Source organism: Rhipicephalus sanguineus, chromosome 7, assembly GCF_013339695.2.
Source record: "Rhipicephalus sanguineus isolate Rsan-2018 chromosome 7, BIME_Rsan_1.4, whole genome shotgun sequence".
Taxonomy (NCBI): domain Eukaryota; kingdom Metazoa; phylum Arthropoda; class Arachnida; order Ixodida; family Ixodidae; genus Rhipicephalus; species Rhipicephalus sanguineus.
This window is the reverse complement of record NC_051182.1, coordinates 65,057,496-65,077,349: the sequence shown is the minus strand read 5'-3', so window position 1 is coordinate 65,077,349 and position 19,854 is coordinate 65,057,496. Positions and strand designations below refer to the sequence as shown.

Genomic DNA, 19,854 nt, shown 5'->3' with positions numbered 1-19,854 from the left:
GACACCCTGTATATGTTCAACGTTTAACTTAATTTCAGCTTTCCCCGTTTATGGTAGCAGAAACACAAAAAGCTGAATTCACTCGGCTTTGACTGCTTGCCGATTAACCCCAATACATGGGATAAAAAGCAGACAGGATCAGAAATACGTTCCATTTACGAAAGCGTTGCACATTTCTAACTGACGCGTAACAAAGCGATGTGCGTCAAGTGAAGTCATGGGAATCAAATCAAATTCAATAGTTGGAAGCAGCCTTACAGAAAGAAAACAATGTGCAAAATGCTTGTCACATAAAGGCAGAAATAGCTGAACAAAATTTTCTTATGTGAAATAGCAGTATAGACATCGCCGCAATTCAAGTCGCGTTATATATATTCGTGTTTATGGGAATACAGAGATTAGCAAGTAAGTATTGCACTTACGTGGAATAAATTATTGACCTTTATATTTTAATTCAAACGCTAATTTCTTACATTAGCTATGCGCGAAGCAACTACACAGAATTTTAAAAAAATATTTCCACACCGCGCGGCGCAGAGGTATGCATAGTGACGTAACACTACCGTCGGATTTGCTGTAGCAAGCGGGGGATCCATTCATTTTCTTTGTTATGTCGTCATTTCAGCGGCGCTACGTCCTGCATTCCGAAGCCAGCGAAAATGATATGGAAAGAAAATGATATGCAGGACAGGAAATGATATGCACGTTAACAGCCGAGCTTTTCCTCGCCAGAATCGGTAGGCGATGCACCATGCGTATGTCTGCCACTTTTTTCACGTTCGAATGGAGGCCGGTGTGTTTTTCGCCACAGCGAAGGTTGCCCGTATCGGCTCCACGAAAATACCGAATCCATCGCTTCTCTAGCCACGATGATAAGCGAAGAGCAACTGTTGCGTTGTTCGTCTTCGCCACGTGCGGTCAGCTCGCATTGAAAGGCGACAAAACGCGCTCGCGATAACGAGTAAGCTAGCTGGGTGTACTCTGCTCATGGCTTTCAAGTGTTCTCGGTTAAGGGCGTGTCGTAGGACGAAGCTTTTATCGGTGTTAGCTTTTGCGTATTCGTTCTTGTCTAGCGGTCGAGTATATATCTAAACAGCAGATGCTTCTGCGTTTTTTAGCAGGGTGTTTCGGGGGCAGCGCGGTATTTCGGCGATGTGGGGCGTCACCTGCATCCTGCTTGTCGCAGTGGTCGTTCTCGCTGTCCACAGCCTAGGTCGCTGGCTGATCAGGTAAGAAATATATCGTGTTCTTGTATACTACATTTCGTACTTTAGGTGCAACGCTTTGGAAGCTAGCGAGACTTCTTGCAGTAGATGCGTTCGCACCAAGAAATAGTTCATTGATTTTACGACCCTTAATGTGATTTTTGTTTCGTTTTTGGACTGCCTGGTAACTGAAGACGCTTTGTTAGTCACAAATAATTAAACCGCGTTATTTATACGGTTGCCAATAGGCTGTTCCATACCGCTTAGAGTCTCTTTGTTAGCGCGATTAGTTCCGGTAACACGCATCCGAAGCTAATCGCGGAGGCCACGGTAACAACGAGGAATGCCAAGCGCGAGACGCGTGGACTTGCATATTTTGCTGAACGGGCATCTCGTATTGCTTTCACAGCGTTGCACTTGATGTGTGAAAAGTTGCACGTAATGTATGCAACACTTTATGAAAAAAAATTGAATGTTTGGGGAGTTTTTCTCCCACGCAGCTATTATATATTCGTCATCCTCTTCGAGTGCTTACCTTGCGGTGTCACCGTGGTACCGGCTCTTCCCGGCGACGAACGGCGAGCGCGCTGTGAGCGTGACATGCCGTGCTTGATAGAAAAGTAGCGAGAGCCGAGTTTTTGAGAAGGCAAACGCGAGCAAGCCATATGGTGATTATTTGTGACAAAAAGACCCCTCAGATATGGATTTTTTCGGGGGGGGGGGGGGGGGGCTGCATTGTTGCATAGTTTAGGCGTATGCGCTTTTTCACCCAATTTACTGACCACCTACAATCTTGTGTACGCGGAGTTTTTTTTTTTTGCGAACAATATCAATTAGTAATAATGTAGATAGGCACAAAATGCCCGAACATTTGTGTGGTTACATTTATGTGGACGTCAAAGAACGTCGCGTTTGGACATTACCACCGACTTCGTGCGAGAGCGTTCCTGATTATGACATCGCTGTTTCAGCACAATCAACCGAAAAATTGATTTCACTTGGGGCAATGTAGAGTGAGAGAGAGAAATAATGATTCGGTGATTGTACAAGGTTAGAATTGAGCTCGAAGGTGAGTTGCTTACTAATTCCAAGTACCAATAGCTCGTTGCCGCCGCCCTAGTGGCAGCGTGATAAAAAAAATAAAGAAAGAAAACGACCACCTTCGGTTGCACGGACAATCAATGTCGCTTCATTTAGTCAGCAAAGTGATGAGTATTCTAAGAAGGGCGGCATTTCTTTGCTGCGTGCTTTGGAATGAATTGTGGTTGTGTAGCTCCGGTCCACAGCGGCGAAAGAATTCACGAACACGAGATACGAACACGACGGAGAACACGAGACAGAGTGCTGACTGCGATTAACGAATTATATTCGTTCGGCTTCCATATTTATGGGAAACCACATCGGTATCAAGAAGATACCACCAAAAATAACCGAAGAATGAACAAAAAAAAACCTCCCAAAACCCTCCAAAGACATCTCAGCACTCAAGTCATCCGCCACCAGATTAAACAATTACTACTTATCTAAATATGAAAATTCTTTTTTTCGCTAACACACGACAAGCCCACCCTGTCAATTTCTCCAGCTTGAATTATTTCACGTGTCACTTTATCCTGGCATCCCGGTAATTAGTAAAACGAGCCATAGTTCAGTCAACCTTGTCCTGCGCATTGCTGAAGTCTTGTGCTCATTGAATAGAGAGCACCCTCACAACGTCTTACAGAAACTGGGCACCCTATGCCCATCGTATCAACAGGGCATGAAAGGCTGCTGCTGAGGTTTAAGAAGCCCTTCACTTTTGATGCAAACACCGTAGCGAAAAAAAAGAGGAATGCCACCGTCATTCCACATTTGCACGTGATTTTCCACAACCTAAATATAAGGGTAGTCGCGCGGGTGTGCACGTTGTCTTTTTCGTACCTCAGGAATTGTCTGGATTATGTAAGGCAGTAAACGCTGAAGAGCCTGTTATCCGCTGCACGAAACAACACCACCTGCTGTTTGTGGATTGCGTGCATGACGTGGTGCACTCCATTCCGCTGGGCTGCGCGCGAAGATATGTATTCCAGAATGACAGGGGCTCAAAACAGAGACTCAATAAGGATCACCACTACAACGAGAAGAGGCTGATTGTCGGGTAAGCTAGCGTTGCACTGCCGTGACTCTGGCGGCCATCCGCACTTTGAGCGGTCCTCTGTGGCGCGCAGGTGTCGGGATAAAGTTGCACGTGAAATAATTGAAGCTCGGGAAATTGACAAGACGGGCTTGTCGTGTGCTAGCGCTCTTTCTATTTTGCTAACCGAAAAAGAACAAGAATTCTGATCTTTTAATTGGAAGTGAATGATCTGGAAACGGATGAGCGGTGGCTCACATTCTTCGGTTCTTTTCAGTGATATCTTGTTTTATCGATGGGGTTTCCCATAAATATACAAGCCGAATCAACATAAACGGTTAGTTGAAGTCAGGACTCTGTCGCGTGTTCTTCCGATTATTCTTGCGAAGTTAAGAATCACCAACTAGCCTGCCAACAATCAATGCTACAGAATTCTTTTTTAACAGCGAACGTGACGGCGCGGTAGACGAGTGGGAGTGGGAAGACAGAATGACCAGACACAGGGATATCACAAAACATTATAGGTTTCAACGAGGCATGTTTCCGCCACCTCACCCAACATTGACAATAAAGCAGTATGTCAAATGACGGCGGTTACAAACTAGGACGTATGCGAATCCTGCGTTCTCGCGCGTCATATATCCGGATATATATCAAACGGACAAATGCAATCATTGTGAATCCAGAGCCACTCTGGAGAATATATTATGACACGGCCGGTCTGGAGGCGCGCGCTCGCTCCTTCCTTTACGGCCTGCGCACGGGGGGCTGTTTCTACATATGGCCGCAACTTCGTCGGGGCGCTCCGAGCCAACCCGCTCTCGGCCGTTGCGGAGGCTAGCGCGTGCAGGGAGTGCTTGGCTTCAGACTTACCGTGGCCCTTTCTGAAGTTACTCTACATGGTATGCATGGTACCAATGCCATAGAAACATGGTAGCAAGTATATATGAAGACTCTGGTTAATCACGCTTTTCAAAAGGGGTCGCGCAGGCCGCTCATACGCCTGCTTCTGTTGCTCGGCAGAGCATTGACGCGGTTATAATATAGCCTCTTTTTTAGTTTTCTGTAAGTTCGAGAATAAGTAAGAGGATGAATATTGCATATGGCGCGCACGTGCGATCGTGCGTCGCACTCGGAATGCTCGGCCGCATGATCCGTCACCGACCGGCGTAAGAAATGACGCAAAAATTATTCTTTGGTGGAGGAAACGTTTATTTGAAATGCACATGCCAGCCGTCGCTGTATTTGAAATAACAAAATTGCACGTTTTTTTGTAGAAGGCATCATAATTCGTGCTTTAATATGGAAATAAATACATCAGAAAGGGGAAAGCCGCTGCCTAATGGGGACGGGTACTGTTTTCCGCAAGTAGCTGAGTCGCAATCCCAGTATCAGGAATATTAATAATAATAATAATAATAATAATAATATAATAATAATAATAATAATAATAATAATAATAATAATAATAATAATAATAATAATAATAATACATTGTTCCTCATCAACAGGGAATTGGTGAAATCACACGCCGGCAGTCTTTCCATACAGCGACATGCAAAATGGCACACAACAGTACACCATGTGCGCGATGTGCGGACGCTGCACCAGAACACAAAGCACACGCGAAGGTCGCTTCGCAAAAGCAGGCAGGCACGAACACGAAAAATTCGTCGGGGAAACTCACTGCGACACGTATATCTAAAGTTGCCAAAGTTTGCCGTTCTACACACAAACACCCCCAGAAAAAAATTCCTGGGTGCGGCCCTGCTCTCCCCACACACACCTGTACTTCCTTCGCCGCTTCCTACAACCGGAAGAAGTAATTAGCACGAGAAATTCGCCGGGCACAGCTGGTTTACAATACCAAGCGCTAGCGGCGCAACGCGGTTTGTGGGGTTGGCTCGCGACGCCCTCACGCGGAGCGCGCCGTCGAGAGTGTATAGAAAAAGTCCATTGTACTCCCGGCGGCTGCTCAGGCCGTAAGGAAGGGAGCGGGCGCGCGCCTCCAGACCGGCCGTGATTATGAGAAGGCCGAGAAATTAGTGACCATAACGAGAACACGACCTCTATTGACGGCCTTCACGCACGATGGGAAGCCGCGCTGCTCAACCTCGCCCTCGAGGATCAAGTGTGGGCGGTGCCGCGGGCCGCGGAAGTCGCCAGGGTTCAAGGACGCCTGGGCGGCACCCAGGCGGAGCCATTGGCCCACCCCGCCAACTCACAGGACTGAGGATAAAATTATTTCTTTCCTTCGAGCGGAACTGTTTAGGGGCCCGGCATGTCGGCGTTCGTATGTCTTTTTCCATGTCTGTCCATGCCTGTTGCAAAATCAAGTTGCAAAAACAGGCACAAAACAAGGCTAAGATTGCTCAAAACCAGTCAAGGTAAGAACGAGATATGTGAGGGTAACGAGGAGAGAAAGTGGTGGAAAATGGAAGTGAGGGAGACGAGAAGGAAAAAAAAATCACCGACTGTTGAGGCGTTTATTGGACGGTAGTCGGCGACGATATACAATGGCGACAGTCAAGGCACAAACACGGACTCAGAGCGCGAGCGCGAAGAGCCAAAGGCGACGACCCACTAGAAGGCTATAGAGGCTTCGTTAAAGGCTTCGCTACAATTTCCCCGGGTACGAAAAGGGAGCCGTCCGGCGACCTAACAGCTCGTCACTATGAGTGGGTCATAGTAGGCCTTGAGACGCTCCACGTTGACGATGTCGCGCCCTCGACGGCGCATGTCCGAAGATGGTTCGATGGGTTCGATCACGTAGTTGACCGGGGATGTGCGCTCGACGACCCGGTAGGGGCCTTCGTATTTCGGCAGTAGCTTTGTAGAGAGGCCAGTTGCAGTGGTAGGGACCGAGAGCCATACGAGCGCTCCAGGGAGGAACGTGGACTCAGAAGTGGTGGTTCCACCGTGAATGCTCTTCTGCCGCTCTTGTTCCTGTGTTGTAAACGTCTTGGCAAGCTCGCGACACTCTTCCGCAAGCCTGGCTGTGTCAGATATCGGCGCACATCAGTTGAATCCGGCTTGTATAGGAGTATCGTGTCGATGGTGTGCGACGGGTGCCTTCCGTACAATAGGAAGAAGGGTGAAAAAGCAGTTTTGCTTTGAGGGGCGGTATTATAGGCGTAGGTGACGAATGGCAGAATGGCATCCCAATTTGTGTGATCGGCGGCGACGTACATTGAGAGCATGTCGCCGAGCGTGCGGTTAAAGCGTTCGGTGAGCACATTCGTCTGCGGCTGGTAAGCAGTAGTTTTGCGGTGAACAGCACGGCACTCTTTTAGAATGGCTTCGACGACTTCCGACAAGAAGACACGGCGTCGATCGCTGAGAAGCTCCCGGGGTGGACCGTGACGCAGCATGAATCGGTGTAGCAGGAAGGAGGCAACATCGCGCGCTGTAGCCGCTGGGAGAGCGGCGGTTTCGGCGTATCGCGTGAGGTGGTCAACAGCGACGATGGCCCAGCGGTTACCAGCCGATGTCAGAGGAAGTGGTCCGTACAAGTCGATGCCCACGCGCCCGAACGGACGGTTCGGGCAAGGTAATGGTTGTAGACCGGCGGGTGAGACGTGCGTTGAAGGTTTTCGGCGTTGGCAATCGAGGCAGGAGCGAACGAACTTCTGCACGTAGCGGTACATCCCTCGCCAGAAGTAGCGTTGTCGAATGCGGTGGTAAATTTTGGATACCCCAGAGTGCGCGCATTGTGGATCAGAGTGGAAAGACTCGCATATTTTGGAACGCAGACTGCGGGGTATCACAAGTAGCCACTGGCGGCCGTCGGCGTTGTAATTGCGTCGGTGCAGTAGGTCGTCACGAATGGTGAAATGGTGGGCTTGACGACGCAACGCGCGAGTGGTTGGTGTTGCCGACGGATCAGTGAGCAAGTCAATCAGCGAGGCGATCCATTTATCCTTGCGTTGTTCGGTAGCGATGGTTTGAACGTCGATGGAAGAGACAACATTGTTAGGTACCGAGCAGGGGGCATCGTCGTCAGGCAAGGGGGAGCGCGAGAGGGCGTCGGCGTCAGCATGCTGGCGTCCGTTGAGGTACAGCACGCGAATATCGTAGTCCTGTAGGCGAAGTGCCCAGCGGGCGAGGCGGCCTGAGGGATCCTTCAATGACGACAACCAGCATAGTGCATGATGGTCGGTGATGACATCAAATGGGCGGCCATATAAATAGGGTCTGAACTTTGTAAGGGCCCATATGATCGCCAGGCATTCCATTTCGGTGACGGTGTAATTGGTCTCGGCTTTAGTAAGCGTACGACTTGCATATGCCACGACATATTCAGGGAATCCTGGTTTGCGCTGCGCAAGGACAGCGCCAAGGCCAACACCGCTGGCGTCTGTGTGTACCTCTGTAGGGGCCGTAGGGTCGTAGTGGCGTAGTATGGGAGGCGACGTCAACAAACGACGGAGCTTTGCGAAAGCGTCGTCGCACTCCGACGACCACGAATGGAGGGGCCCGTTACTTCCGAGGAGCTTCGTCAGCGGTGATATGATAGTCGCAAAGTTTCGAATGAAGCGCCGAAAGTAGGAACACAGTCCTACGAAACTGCGCAGTTCTTTGACGGACGTAGGTTTCGGGAACTCGGTCACGGCCCGAAGTTTGGCTGGATCGGGGAGAATTCCGTCCTTGGACACGACGTAGCCGAGTATTGTCAGCAGCCGTGCTGCAAATCGGCACTTCTTTAAATTCAGTTGCAGACCAGCGTCGCTCAAACGCGTCAACACATGCCGGAGGCGTTGAAGATGCGTGGAGAAGTCTGGAGCGAAAACGACGACGTCGTCGAGGTAGCACAAGCACGTGTGCCATTTCAGGTTGCGCAGAACAGCATCCATCATGCGCTCGAAGGTGGCGGGCGCATTACACAGCCCAAACGGCATGACGTTGAATTCGTACAAGCCGTCGGGCGTGACAAAGGCGGTCTTCGGTCGAGCGTCATCAGCCATAGGTACCTGCCAGTACCATGAGCGCAAATCGATAGACGAAAAGAATTCGGCTCCTTGTAGGCTGTCAATCGCGTCGTCTATTCGCGGTAGTGGATACACGTCCTTACGAGTGATCTTGTTGAGTCGTCGGTAGTGCACACAGAACCGCACAGAACCGTCCTTCTTCGCAACAAGTACGACAGGAGACGCCCAGGGGCTGTTAGATGGTCGAATAACATCACGTCGAAGCATGTCGCCGGCTTGCTCGTTGATTACGCGGCGTTCTGTGGGAGATACGCGATATGGACGTTGCCGCAGTGGTGGTTGGGCGCCAGTGTGGATGCGATGCGTAACGGTGGACGTGCGGCCGAGAGAAGTTTGAGCAATATCGAAAGAAGCGCGAAATTCTTCCAAGAGGTCTAGAAGCTGGGAACGCTGGACCGGCGTAAGGTTGTCAGCAATGGAAGAAGCAAATACATCAGCGGGCGATGAACCAGACGTGGTAACAGAACTGAGCGTGCCGGAACTGGGGCAGTGCGTGCCATCTGGTTCGTCCATAACTTGTGCGTCTTCGAGGGGTTCCACGCTGCCGAGACATTCTCCTCGCACCAACGTAACACTGTACGGAGATGGGTTGATAACAAAAATTGACGTGCTGCCCTGAGTGACTTGCACGGTCGCGAAGGGCACCAGCAAGCCTTTCCTCGTGCAAACACGGTCGGATGGCGAGAGGAGGGCGACGGTGTCGGAGAGACTGGCGCAGTAGACGGACACGGCCGTTGACGAGTATGCAGGCAGTTTGGTGTCGTCTTTGACGAGTACCTTGCTCACAGACGATGGACTGTCAGCCGGCGTCAGATCAGAGAATGGTGAGAGCTCTATTTCGGCGGGTGCGCAATGAATCACGGCGTCGTGGTGGGAGAGAAAATCCCATCCTAGGATGACGTCGTGAGAGCATGCTGGAATTATTATCAATTCGACGGCGTACAGAGCATCCATAATCATGACGCGGGCTGTGCACACCGCTGTAGGGTGAATGCTTTGGGCGCTTGCTGTACGGAGGGAGAGCCCGGGAAGTGGCGTCGTCACTTTTCGCAGTAGTCGGCTAAGTTTGGCGTCAATAACGGATACGGCGGCTCCAGTGTCAATAAGGGCAGATGCGCGCACACCGTCCACAAACACGTCTAACACGTTTGATGGGCTTCGCTGAGGGCTTTCGCAGTTCGATAGCGTCGCAGCCCTTGCCTCGTGGACTGCGACGACTAGTTTTCCTGGTCACGTGTGACCGGCCGTGGCCACATCGGTGACAGTGATCGGCGTCGTGGTGACGGCGAACGGTGGGTAGATGGAGCTGGGCGAGACGACGGTGACATATGCGGCGGTGAATCGTAATACGGGCGGCTTGACTGGCTGGGGATGGCTGAGGCTACACGAGGCGGCTGCACGCGATTGCAATAGCGGGCGACATGACCGGCGCAACCACACGCGAAGCAGATCGGGCGGTTGTCAGAAGTGCGCCATCGGTTCGCCGGGGTAGGTCCCATCCATGGAGCAGGACGCGGTGGACAAGGCGTCTGCTGATACGACTGCATGATGGGCTGCATCGGTGGCCTAGGTATGGCGTCGGCAAACGCAGCCGGCCCACTCGCTTCGAAGGCTTGAGGTCTGGCGACGGCTTCGGCGTAAGTAAGTGGGGCAGCCACAGGAATCGCTTGGGGTGACCTGGCTACAACCTGCGCGTAACTGAGCGGCGCAGGTGCCGGAGGGGGCTGGTGGTATTCCGGCATGACCTCCGCGATTTCCTGCTGAATAGCGCGGCGTAAGGGAGCCAGCAGCGTGGTCGACGGCTGTTCAACATGCTGCGGGTGAGGGAAGGCCAGTAGGGAGAACTGGCGGGCAATTTCCTCGCGCACGAATGACTTGATCTCGGCGAGCAAGGCGGACTGATCAGAAATGGCCGACAAGCCTGCGAGATCGGCGTCGCGTGATGGAGGTCGACGGCTCAGCAGTCGCTGCCGGCGCAGCTCCTCGTAGCTTTGGCAGAGCGTGATCACCTCGGCCACAGTACGAGGGTTCTTGGCGAGCAGCATAGTGAAGGCATCGTCGTCGATGCCTTTCAGAACGTGGCGGATCTTGTCAGACTCAGGCATGGCCGCGTCAGCCTTCTTGCACAAGTCCAGGACGTCTTCTATGTAGCTCGTAAAGGACTCACCGGTCTGCTGAGCTCGTTCACGTAAACGTTGTTCGCCTTGCAGTTTACGAACGGCAGGGCGGCCAAACACATCGATGATGGCGGTCTTGAAAGCAGACCACGTGGGGAACTCGGTGGTGTGTAATTATAATATTGCGCACGCAACACAAAGACACAGACGAAGAGTTGTTGTGTTGCGTGCGCAATATTATCATTATGCAACCAAACCAACTAGCCCGCCTTTCCGTTTTATTGCGGTGGTGTGGTTGTTGTACCACAGGCCCGCCACACCCGCGAGGTAGAAAACCAGGTTGCTGAGTTTGCGTGCCTCGTCCCATTTGTTTGGTACGCTCACACGCTCGTACATCGCAAGCCAGTCCTCAACATCGGTCCCATCCGCGCCGGTGAAGACAGGAGGGTCGCGGATGCGGGGGACACCGTGGCATGCGGTCGTTGTGGAAGGAGACGTTTGCTGAGCAGCGTCTTGAGGCATGGTAGTTGGTAGGGTACGGGATCTCAGCTCCAGGGGCGTCGAATAGGAGCACAGCACTCTCCACCAATTTGTTGAGGCGTTTATTGGACGGTAGTCGGCGACGATATGCAATGGCGACAGTCAAGGCACAAACACGGCCTCAGAGCGCGAGCGCGGAGAGCCAAAGGCGACGACCCACTAGAAGGCTATAGAGAGCGCAACCCATTACTCATTAAAGGCTTCGCTACACGACGATTATGATACTGCCTAATGCGACTTCTGCAATGAAGTAAGCTTTGTGGTGGGACAAGTGAATGGAGATACGTTCGACTTCCTGCACCAACGCCTGGCTCTCAAAGACGAGGGTTATGCGGCTGCGTCGGTCATGGTTCGGAGAGAACTGTCTGAAACTATGTTGTGTGCAGGTACACGTTTTTCATTAGGATGATAACGCCGCGAGTAGCGTGACTGGCGCTGACAGTTTCATGCAGCCCATTTCACATCAACCGCCGCAAACGGAGCCTAGCGCGACTGCCTAACCAACCGGTAGACCGCGGAAGGCGGCGCGTGCGCGCGGTCCACAACAGCCGCCGCAGAGAGCCCTCCGTTCATGCAGCGCTTTATTTTCATTTATGCTATCGGTGAGCGCCATCACCGCAAACCTTAATAGTAACGTCATAGGTGACCGCACGACTACGGGCACTACTTTGGCAGCGCGGGTGGCCGCCGCAGAACCTGTCGTCTCGCCACTGTTATCACCATCACCTCGCGCTCTCCACGCTGTTGCCGTCTTTCATCCTTAGCTGTGCTCCGCGTTCTCTCTCTTTCGTCCTCCTTCGCTCTGCCGGTTACGACGAGGCCAACGACGTCAACGCAGGAACGGGCGCCTAAGAGCTGCGCTCTAAAAGAGGAGTGGAGAGAGTAAAGCATAGCATATTCATGTATGGCATGGTATATAAAGTGGGTGGCAAAGGGAAGTGAGGGTGGGGAGTGATGTGAGTGGGAGCAGGAGGGAATGTAGGAGGGGAGAAAGTGAAGCACAGCATAGCGATACATAGTTTAGCAACGTGGTGGGAAAGGGAAGTGAAAGAGAGGAGAAGATTAAGGCGGAGGGGGAGAGGCTGAAGCATACCATTGCCATGTGTAGTAAGGTATAGCAAGGGGATGGGAAGGGGAAGTGAGGGTGAGGTTGAGTAATATGAGGGTGAGGACGAGGTAAAGGAGGAGAGGAGAGGGTAGAAGAGCATTGCATACCGTAAAATCTCGAGCAAGCGCCCGCTGCCGCTTATCGGCAGATTTGAAATGTGCACCAGTGACCGAGTAAGCGCCCCTCCCTCTCTCCTCCAAGCATTTCTCTTTTCCATCTGTTCTCCATTATATAATACAGCAAAATTGGTTTCTAGGAACCCAAGTTCTGTGGGTGTTTAGAAATGCGCACGATTTCTTGGTGCTTCTACAGTGTGAAGCCTCGAAGTTCAGTCATGAGTTGTCACAAGTTTTCGGTACACTTGAAGAGCGCCTTCACCCCTTGTCATAACGCATTAAATTTCACGCGACGACTCTTTCCGGTTCAGTAAAAAACAGTAAGTGTAGGCGTATTCAATGAAGCCTTTCAAGGTAAACATTCTTCTTAGAGGCCGTTCCGGCGCCGCCTTCAATTTTGGTCCTCGACCGAGCAAGAACTCTCCCTCGAAAACTCGTCCAATTATCTTTCACCGCAAGAAGTCGCTTGCTGGGCATTGTATGTAGCCTTGTACAGTATATTATAGCAAGAGGTAGGCGGGGAATTGAGGCTTAGGATGTGGGAAAGGACAAGGCGAGAGGGTGTAGCATAGCAAAGTCTTGTATAGTACAGTATAGCAAGGAGTGTGAAAGGGACGAGATGATGAGGAGGAGAGAAAGGGCACTAGCTCCGCTGTTTCCTAAGTCTTCGTACCACTAGCGCGGAGCTGCACTAATTTCTTTCTTTCGTACACACCCAGCAATTGATTGAACTCCTGTTCTCGGAAACTCGCACCACAATCGGCTGTACAATGATACTAAGATAGCTTATTTGGTAATTACGAAATGGATATTTTTATTCCATCATCCGAAAACCACTGTGGGAAAATTTTTAACTGTCTGGCTTCAATAAACTTTCAGCTGATGGAAAGCGATGCCGCGCCATGGGGCGTTCCCATTACGGCGGCGGTAGTGGAAAGTGATTTTACAGAGAGCAAGTACTAATGTGCTTACCACGCTGTGTTTCCTCAAAGGTTGGAGGACATTTGATCTTCGCCTCAAGAGTAGAATGCCATAGCGTAATCGGGCCCCGTTCACATTGCTTTCCCAATCGGCAGCCTCGATTCGGTTCTCGGTGGACACCTCAGTCGTGTCGCAAGGAAAGGTACGCTGTGTGAGTGACAATGGTGGTTTAAATGTATCCTACAATGCCTACTGCAAGTATCGTTTCGAAGTTCCCACTACGCCATAAATCTTCATTTTGCGAATCAGCGGAGCACCCACTACGGGACCATAAGGCAACACGCGAACCTACGCAGCATCTCACTTTGTTCATGCTTTTGCTGACGATGATTATTGAATATGTCTGAGCGCTTTGTAGTGGGTGGGCATTTAAACCCCTCACTCGTTGTGCGAGGCCTGTCTCATGCACTCGTTGTGCTTGAGGCCTGGCGTGATTCAATGCTTCTGCCACGCAACAATACATGCCTTAAGGATACTCCTCGCATTCCATCTTTCAGAAGTTCGAGTCACGAAGGCGTTCATGTTTTCACAATAGGCACTCTTATGAATGGTTATGACATTAAATGTGTAGTCTGTGAAAAAGGCAAAACTCGCTCAATAACTGAAAATCAATACTAAGAACGAGATTTCAGGTATTCCTTATGGATTCATCGCAGGACAACCGAAGGCTTGCATGCACGGGTACGAACGAGCAGGAACGGCATTTGCGCTGTCCGTTTCACTGCCCTTATGTCCGTGTCTGCGCGGTGGACTCGATTCTTCGATTAATGTTATTGTTGTGTTTCATAATTCATGATTGTGAAATCGTTACTAATGCGGTTAAATATCCTTTCAAAAAAATAATTTTCGATGCCTCATGGAGGCTAAAGCAGGAATGCATTCGTTGTAAACCTAAGAAATCAAGCATCGCGTGCACATCCAAACATAAAGCCAAATTCATAGTGTATTCTTTCGGTGCTATTTACTGCACTTAGTAAATTGGCATCCGGCCATTTTACAGCATGCAATACAGATGTCGGTGCATTCTTCTGAAGGTGTGCTGGCCCATCAGCCATTGCGAGCATAGCTGGCGTGAGAGCCACCATTGTAAATAATAAGAAATTGCTGGAGGTAGTTCAATGCACCCGAGTGATACGAAATTTTTCTAAGGGAAGGTTATTGCACTCGAAATGTATCGAACCTCGGAAGCAGGGTACAGGGAGTCTACAGTAATGTACACAGGGCGTGGTAGGAAGCGCGCACGAGGATGGCTTGTAGGGCGGCTAGTCTGTTAAGCATCCTAAAAGGATTTTATCGTATCCACACGGGCAAGAGACTGGAGCACAGGGGAAAGCGCAAGGTAGAGCACGCGGCGGGTGTCAACGGGTCATTCACCAGATATCCGTGGACTTCCAGTAAATTGGGATAGGTGTCGTCGCGGTGGTCATGCCAGAGCCTAGAGAACCCGATAGGAGAATATCGGGTGACGTGGCAGCGCAAGAACCACGATTGAGCTTGCCTGTCTACAGATCTTGGTCATCATCATCAGCAGCAGCAGCAGTTCTACGCCCATGCATTGCAAAGGCCTCTCCCATGTTCCACCAATCAACCCGGTCCTGTGCTTTCTGATGCCACGTTATACCTACAAACTTCCTAATCTCATCTACCCACCTAAGTTTCTGTCTCCCCCTCACGCGTTTGCCATCTCTTGGAATCCAGTCAGTTACCCTTAATGACCACCGGTTATCCTTCCGATGTGCTACGTGCCCGGCCCATATCCATTTCTTCTTCTTGATTTCAACTGTGATGTCCTTAACCCCCGTTTGTTCCCTGACCCACTCTGCTCTCTTCCTGTCTCTTAAGGTTACACCTATCATTTTCCTTTCCATCGCTCGCTGCGTCGTCCTCAATTTAAGTTGATCCCTCTTTGTAAGTCTCCAGGTTTCTGCTCCGTAGGTAAGTACCGGTAAGATGCAGCTGTTATATACCTTCCCCTTGAGGGATAGTGGTAGATTAACATTCATGATTTGATAATGCTCGCCGAATGAGCCCCATCCTATCCTTATTCTTCTAGTTATTTCACTCTCATGGTTCGGCTCCGCGGTTACTACCTTTTCTAAGTAGACGTACTCCTTTACAACTTCCAGTGTCTCGCCACCTATCGCAAAGCGTGGTTCTTTGCCAAGATTGTTCCACATTAGTTTTATGCATATTAATTTTCAGACCTACTCTTCTACTTTACGTATCCAGTTCAGTAATCATGAGCTGTAATTCGTCTCCCGCGTTACTCATCATTGCAATGTCATCAGCGAATCTTAATGGAGAGTATCTCACTAACAGATCTTGGTACGTATTCGCAAAAACGTCTCACACTAAAAACTTCCTGAAGGAAAGGCTTTAGTCAGTCAGGATGTGGTACGTCATTAGCTAAGCGGGCTGCCCAATGGGAAAACGCGCAAGTTTTGTGAACTCGGCCCCCTGATTGTGTCTTTGTTACTTGTGTGTTTGGGTTAAAACAAGAAGCTATATCAGCCTTGTCGCCCTCGTGTTTCTGGCCATTCGCTCTACCTTTCTAGTTTCTATTGATGAAACAAGAAAGGTAGAGTTGCATTCGCTGCATCGAGGAACGTTTCCACCACATACAAGAGTAAACTGCCTTACTACACTGTCCATCTTTCCCATTGGTGGAGCCAAAGATAGGTCCGATTGCGAAACTTCGGGCTGCCTTTCAGCTAAGGTGTGTGGCTCATATATTTAAAACTTTCATTTCTTTGTATCTTTTCACATATCAGTTTTACTGACTCCGGATTGCCATCTTAGCAAGCAAGCAAACCATGACGAAGGAACGCTTTTATTTTTCAATTACAGCCAGCGTCGTAAATGCTTCGATGCTTTTCTTGGAACGGGAGTGCCAACCGTTCCGCTACAGAGCCTGATAAGTGGCAATACCCCTGAATTTTGGAAACCGGTAAGTAAAATATTCGTTCAGATATTGTAAAAACCGACGTTTCAAAGCCATAGTATTCTTTACACAAATGAATCGAAGAAGATGACACGAGTTTAGGTAGTTCAGACAGGGCCGTGCTACATGTATTGCTACTTCCACCAAAATATATTTATTTCTTGTTGCTTTCATTATATAACATTTCGATTCACGGTACGTTAGAGATGGAGAGGGTAATTATGAAGTATATAAATGCACACGGAATCACTAGCCACACTTCTGACGCAATATCAAGTGGAAGAGCGTGCTATGTACTCAAGAAGAGCATTTTCACGAGAACATGTCTAGAAAACTTGAATTTTAATTACTGACCCACAAGAAACGTTCATTATTTACGTACTCGTACGATAACTACATCTGTAGATTTGCACCTTCAACAACAGCTACTTAAAAAACCATGACAAATTTATATTCTGACTTCACGATGCCGACACATACACGAAGGAGATCAGCTTTTTATGTCCACTTCCTCTTTTTGAATAATGATATGAGGTGTAAGAACGCTCCTGTACGTTTGCCCGTTCCAGACGAGCATTAAAAGGCTCGATCAATGGCTGAAAGAGTACGGCGATGTATTTGGGTAAGTAAATCTCACTCCTTATTTAGACATTATAAAACAACTAATGTTCCCTATGATTTCCTTGGTGCAATTGTTTGTTGGATTCATTCAGTTGTGTGTAACAATGAAACCTAGGACATTCGCCTTCTTTCGTTCTGTGATTGAAGGAGTTTTTATAGTAACTGTATTTGTGAGGCATACTAGATATTCCTCATTTCTTTCGCTTGCGTATTATTTAAAATGAGCATAAATATGAGACATCATGTACCAATGCAGCTGAGCAAACTGACTTGCTGGACAGGTCGAAAAATTCTCACGAGTCAACTCACACGCACAGGCTGGTAGTCAGAGCGATCAAAGAATGAGTGAGCCAAACATTATAGAATTGTGCCATATTGTAGTTTAATTCAATTCGGAAAAAGTACAATGTCATAGTCCGAATAACCGTGGCTGACTTGAAATCGCGTGTCTCACTTGAGCCGCGTTGAGAAAAACGTTTCGCTAAGCCTAATAAGCAGACAGCTTTATGGAGAAAATATATATTTTGACGTAGTCGTAACGTTCAAGAAGACAGAAGTCAGGCTATTAAACATGAACATTTTCATTCGGCGAATATGTGCCCGGGAAATGAATAGTCAAAGTCAGGGGCGTAGGCAGAAAATTTTTTTAGGGGGGGGGCACACCTTGACCTCAAGTGAGGGACCGGCAGGCACATGTCGATTGTCATTTTGGGCTCTATATGCCATGGTAAAAAAATAAATTCGGGGAGGGGGGGGGGGCACGGGCCCGGTGGGCCCCCCCTGGCTACGCACTGGTCAAGGTACAAACAAAACACGCTGTACACTGATAGCAGCGATCACAGTCGTCGGCCAGCGACAATTTGATCAGCGGTAAAGCACGTCGGCATTTATACATGTGGCATCGAATATTCCAGCGTTATCGTTGGTGGGTGGTTAGTTCCACAATAAACTCTATTGGTGAAGGTAAAAACCTCGAGGCACTGCGCCGACCAAAATGAAAATTAAAACACACAGCAAAGACGTTTCGGCTCCCACACGGGAGCCTTGTTCACAAGTTCACGACTTGTGAACAAGGCTCCCGTGTGGGAGCCGAAACGTCTTTACTTGTGAACAAGGCTCCCGTGTGGGAGCCAAAACGTCTTTGCTGTGTGTTTTAATTTCCATTTTGGTCGGCGCAGTGCCTCGAGGTTTTTACCTTCACCATGTATCATCCCGACCAGACGGGCTTCCGTCAAACATTAAACTTCAATAAACTCTATTGTTCGCGTTCTGCGCGCAACCTTATCGAAAGATTCTAACATAATCGGGAGGGTCACCAAACAATCGGGGCGGTTTGCGCAAGGCCGTTGTTACACGTGTAACGGGTCAGTTGCATGAGAATAGAAAAATAACTGAGCGTGACATTCTTTCCCTCTGAAAAGGACCGTCCCCATACTTAGAACAGAACTTGGCAAGGAAAAAATATCCATACACAAAGAAAGAACAATAAGAGAGAACGCAAAAAAGGTAGAGTCCTCAGGGTTGCTAACGTGGATAAAACGGCTTAAGGCTCACGACATGAACGACTTCAGGTCATGTGTAGCGCCGCTGAGAGTTCGTAATGCTGTACGGGATGGCCTCGTAGTCTAGAGCGCAGAGACGTCGAAGCACTTTGTATGGTCCGTAGTATCGCTGAGCCTACGTCGGCGTATCGGTGTCCGGGGTTTGGTATTCCATGTTGTGTAGTCAAAGATTGTAGTGACGGCTCTCAACCCTTTGGTGGTTCTTGATGGCAGACGGACGAGCTGTCAAGCTTATTCGGAGATCAGCAAGTCACCAGGAACGTCGTGATTGTCTTCATCGGCGATGCTCGGTAGCATAGTGTCGAGCGTCGTTGCCGGGCTCCTTCAGTAGAGCAACTGGTTTTTAGTGGTGCTCTGTCTTGTGTCCTTTCTTGTAAATGTGTTCTTTCGCGTCTTAAAATTAATTATGAACGTACACCAACTTGCCCAACAAAAAGTCATCTTGTACGGCGTCATCTGCGTTTTTTTCTTGCACGGCCGAGTTCTATGCCAAGGTCACGTGCGGAAAGATGGCATCCCACGCCTTGTGTTCGACGTCGACGTAGCACATGACCGGCATGTCAGCGATGGTCTTCTTTGGACGCCCAGTGAGGCGATTGGTATATGGATGGTAGGCGCCGGTTTGGCTGTATCTAAAAATCGACCTAGTTCGGACAGCTATGAAGGCCGTACCTTTGCTGGTGAGGAGGAGCTCCGGGGCGCCATGACGCACGACTATGTTATAAACGAACTTGGCTACCGCGGTGGCACTTTCTTTCAGCAGGGCCTTTGTTTCAGCTTAGCGGGTGTGGTAGTCGCTAGCTACGAAGACCCATTTGCTTCCAGCAGTCGACGTCGGGGACGGCCTCAGTAAGTCCATCTCGATTAGCTGGAACGGTCGGCCAGGCAGTTGGAGGACCTGCAGGAGTCCGGCTAGCCTAGTCGATGGTGCCTACCGTCGCTCACAGTCTCGGCAAGTCCATACGTAATGGGCGACGTCGGCAGTCGGCCAGTACTAGTTTTCATGTATCCGCGAGAGCGTGCGGCAAAATCAATGGTGTCGAACCGCCGTCTCATCATGCAAAGCTTGCAGAACCTGTGGAACCTTTGTTAGACGTCCCGAGGATCTTGGTTCAGTCAGGTGGCAGTCACTCCATCGCAGTATACTGGTATTTGTTGGGACACGGGCACCGTACATTATCTGGGCGTTCCCCTTGATCCAATCCGCAACATTAACGCACATTGGTGTGATTGTGGCAAAGAACTTCGCTCTGCATCTGAGGCTTGGGGTGGAAGAGAACTTTCCATCTTGGCTAGGGCAAGGGTCTGCAATACCTTTTTAGCTTCCAAACTAATTTGTGTGCTTCAAGTCAGTAATTGTGCCAGAAAGAGCATTCAATAATTTCGTAGGTGTTCGCCGGCTTCATCTGGCGCTCGACTTGGGAACCAATAACTGCGAGATAGATTGTTTCTTCCAATTGAGGAGCGGGAAGACAGGGGGGGGGGTGTCTCTGGCCGTTCGCATTTGATTATATGGCAATTACTTGCACGTTTTATTTCCTTTCGCAGTGTAACACAGATGT

The 19,854-nt window shown here is 49.6% G+C and overlaps 1 protein-coding gene across 1 annotated transcript in view; it reads left to right on the top strand.

Annotated features, from left to right (window-relative positions):
- The first annotated feature begins 978 nt into the window (after window positions 1-978).
- Window positions 979-19,854, top strand: part of LOC119398728 (cytochrome P450 6A1) — a 109,735-nt gene continuing 90,859 nt past the window's right edge. The window contains exons 1-3 of the mRNA XM_037665552.1: window positions 979-1,229; window positions 16,016-16,115; window positions 16,679-16,731. Of these exons, the coding sequence (XP_037521480.1) occupies window positions 1,153-1,229; window positions 16,016-16,115; window positions 16,679-16,731 (230 nt within the window). The 5' untranslated portion in view covers window positions 979-1,152. The remainder of the gene's footprint in view (window positions 1,230-16,015; window positions 16,116-16,678; window positions 16,732-19,854) is intronic.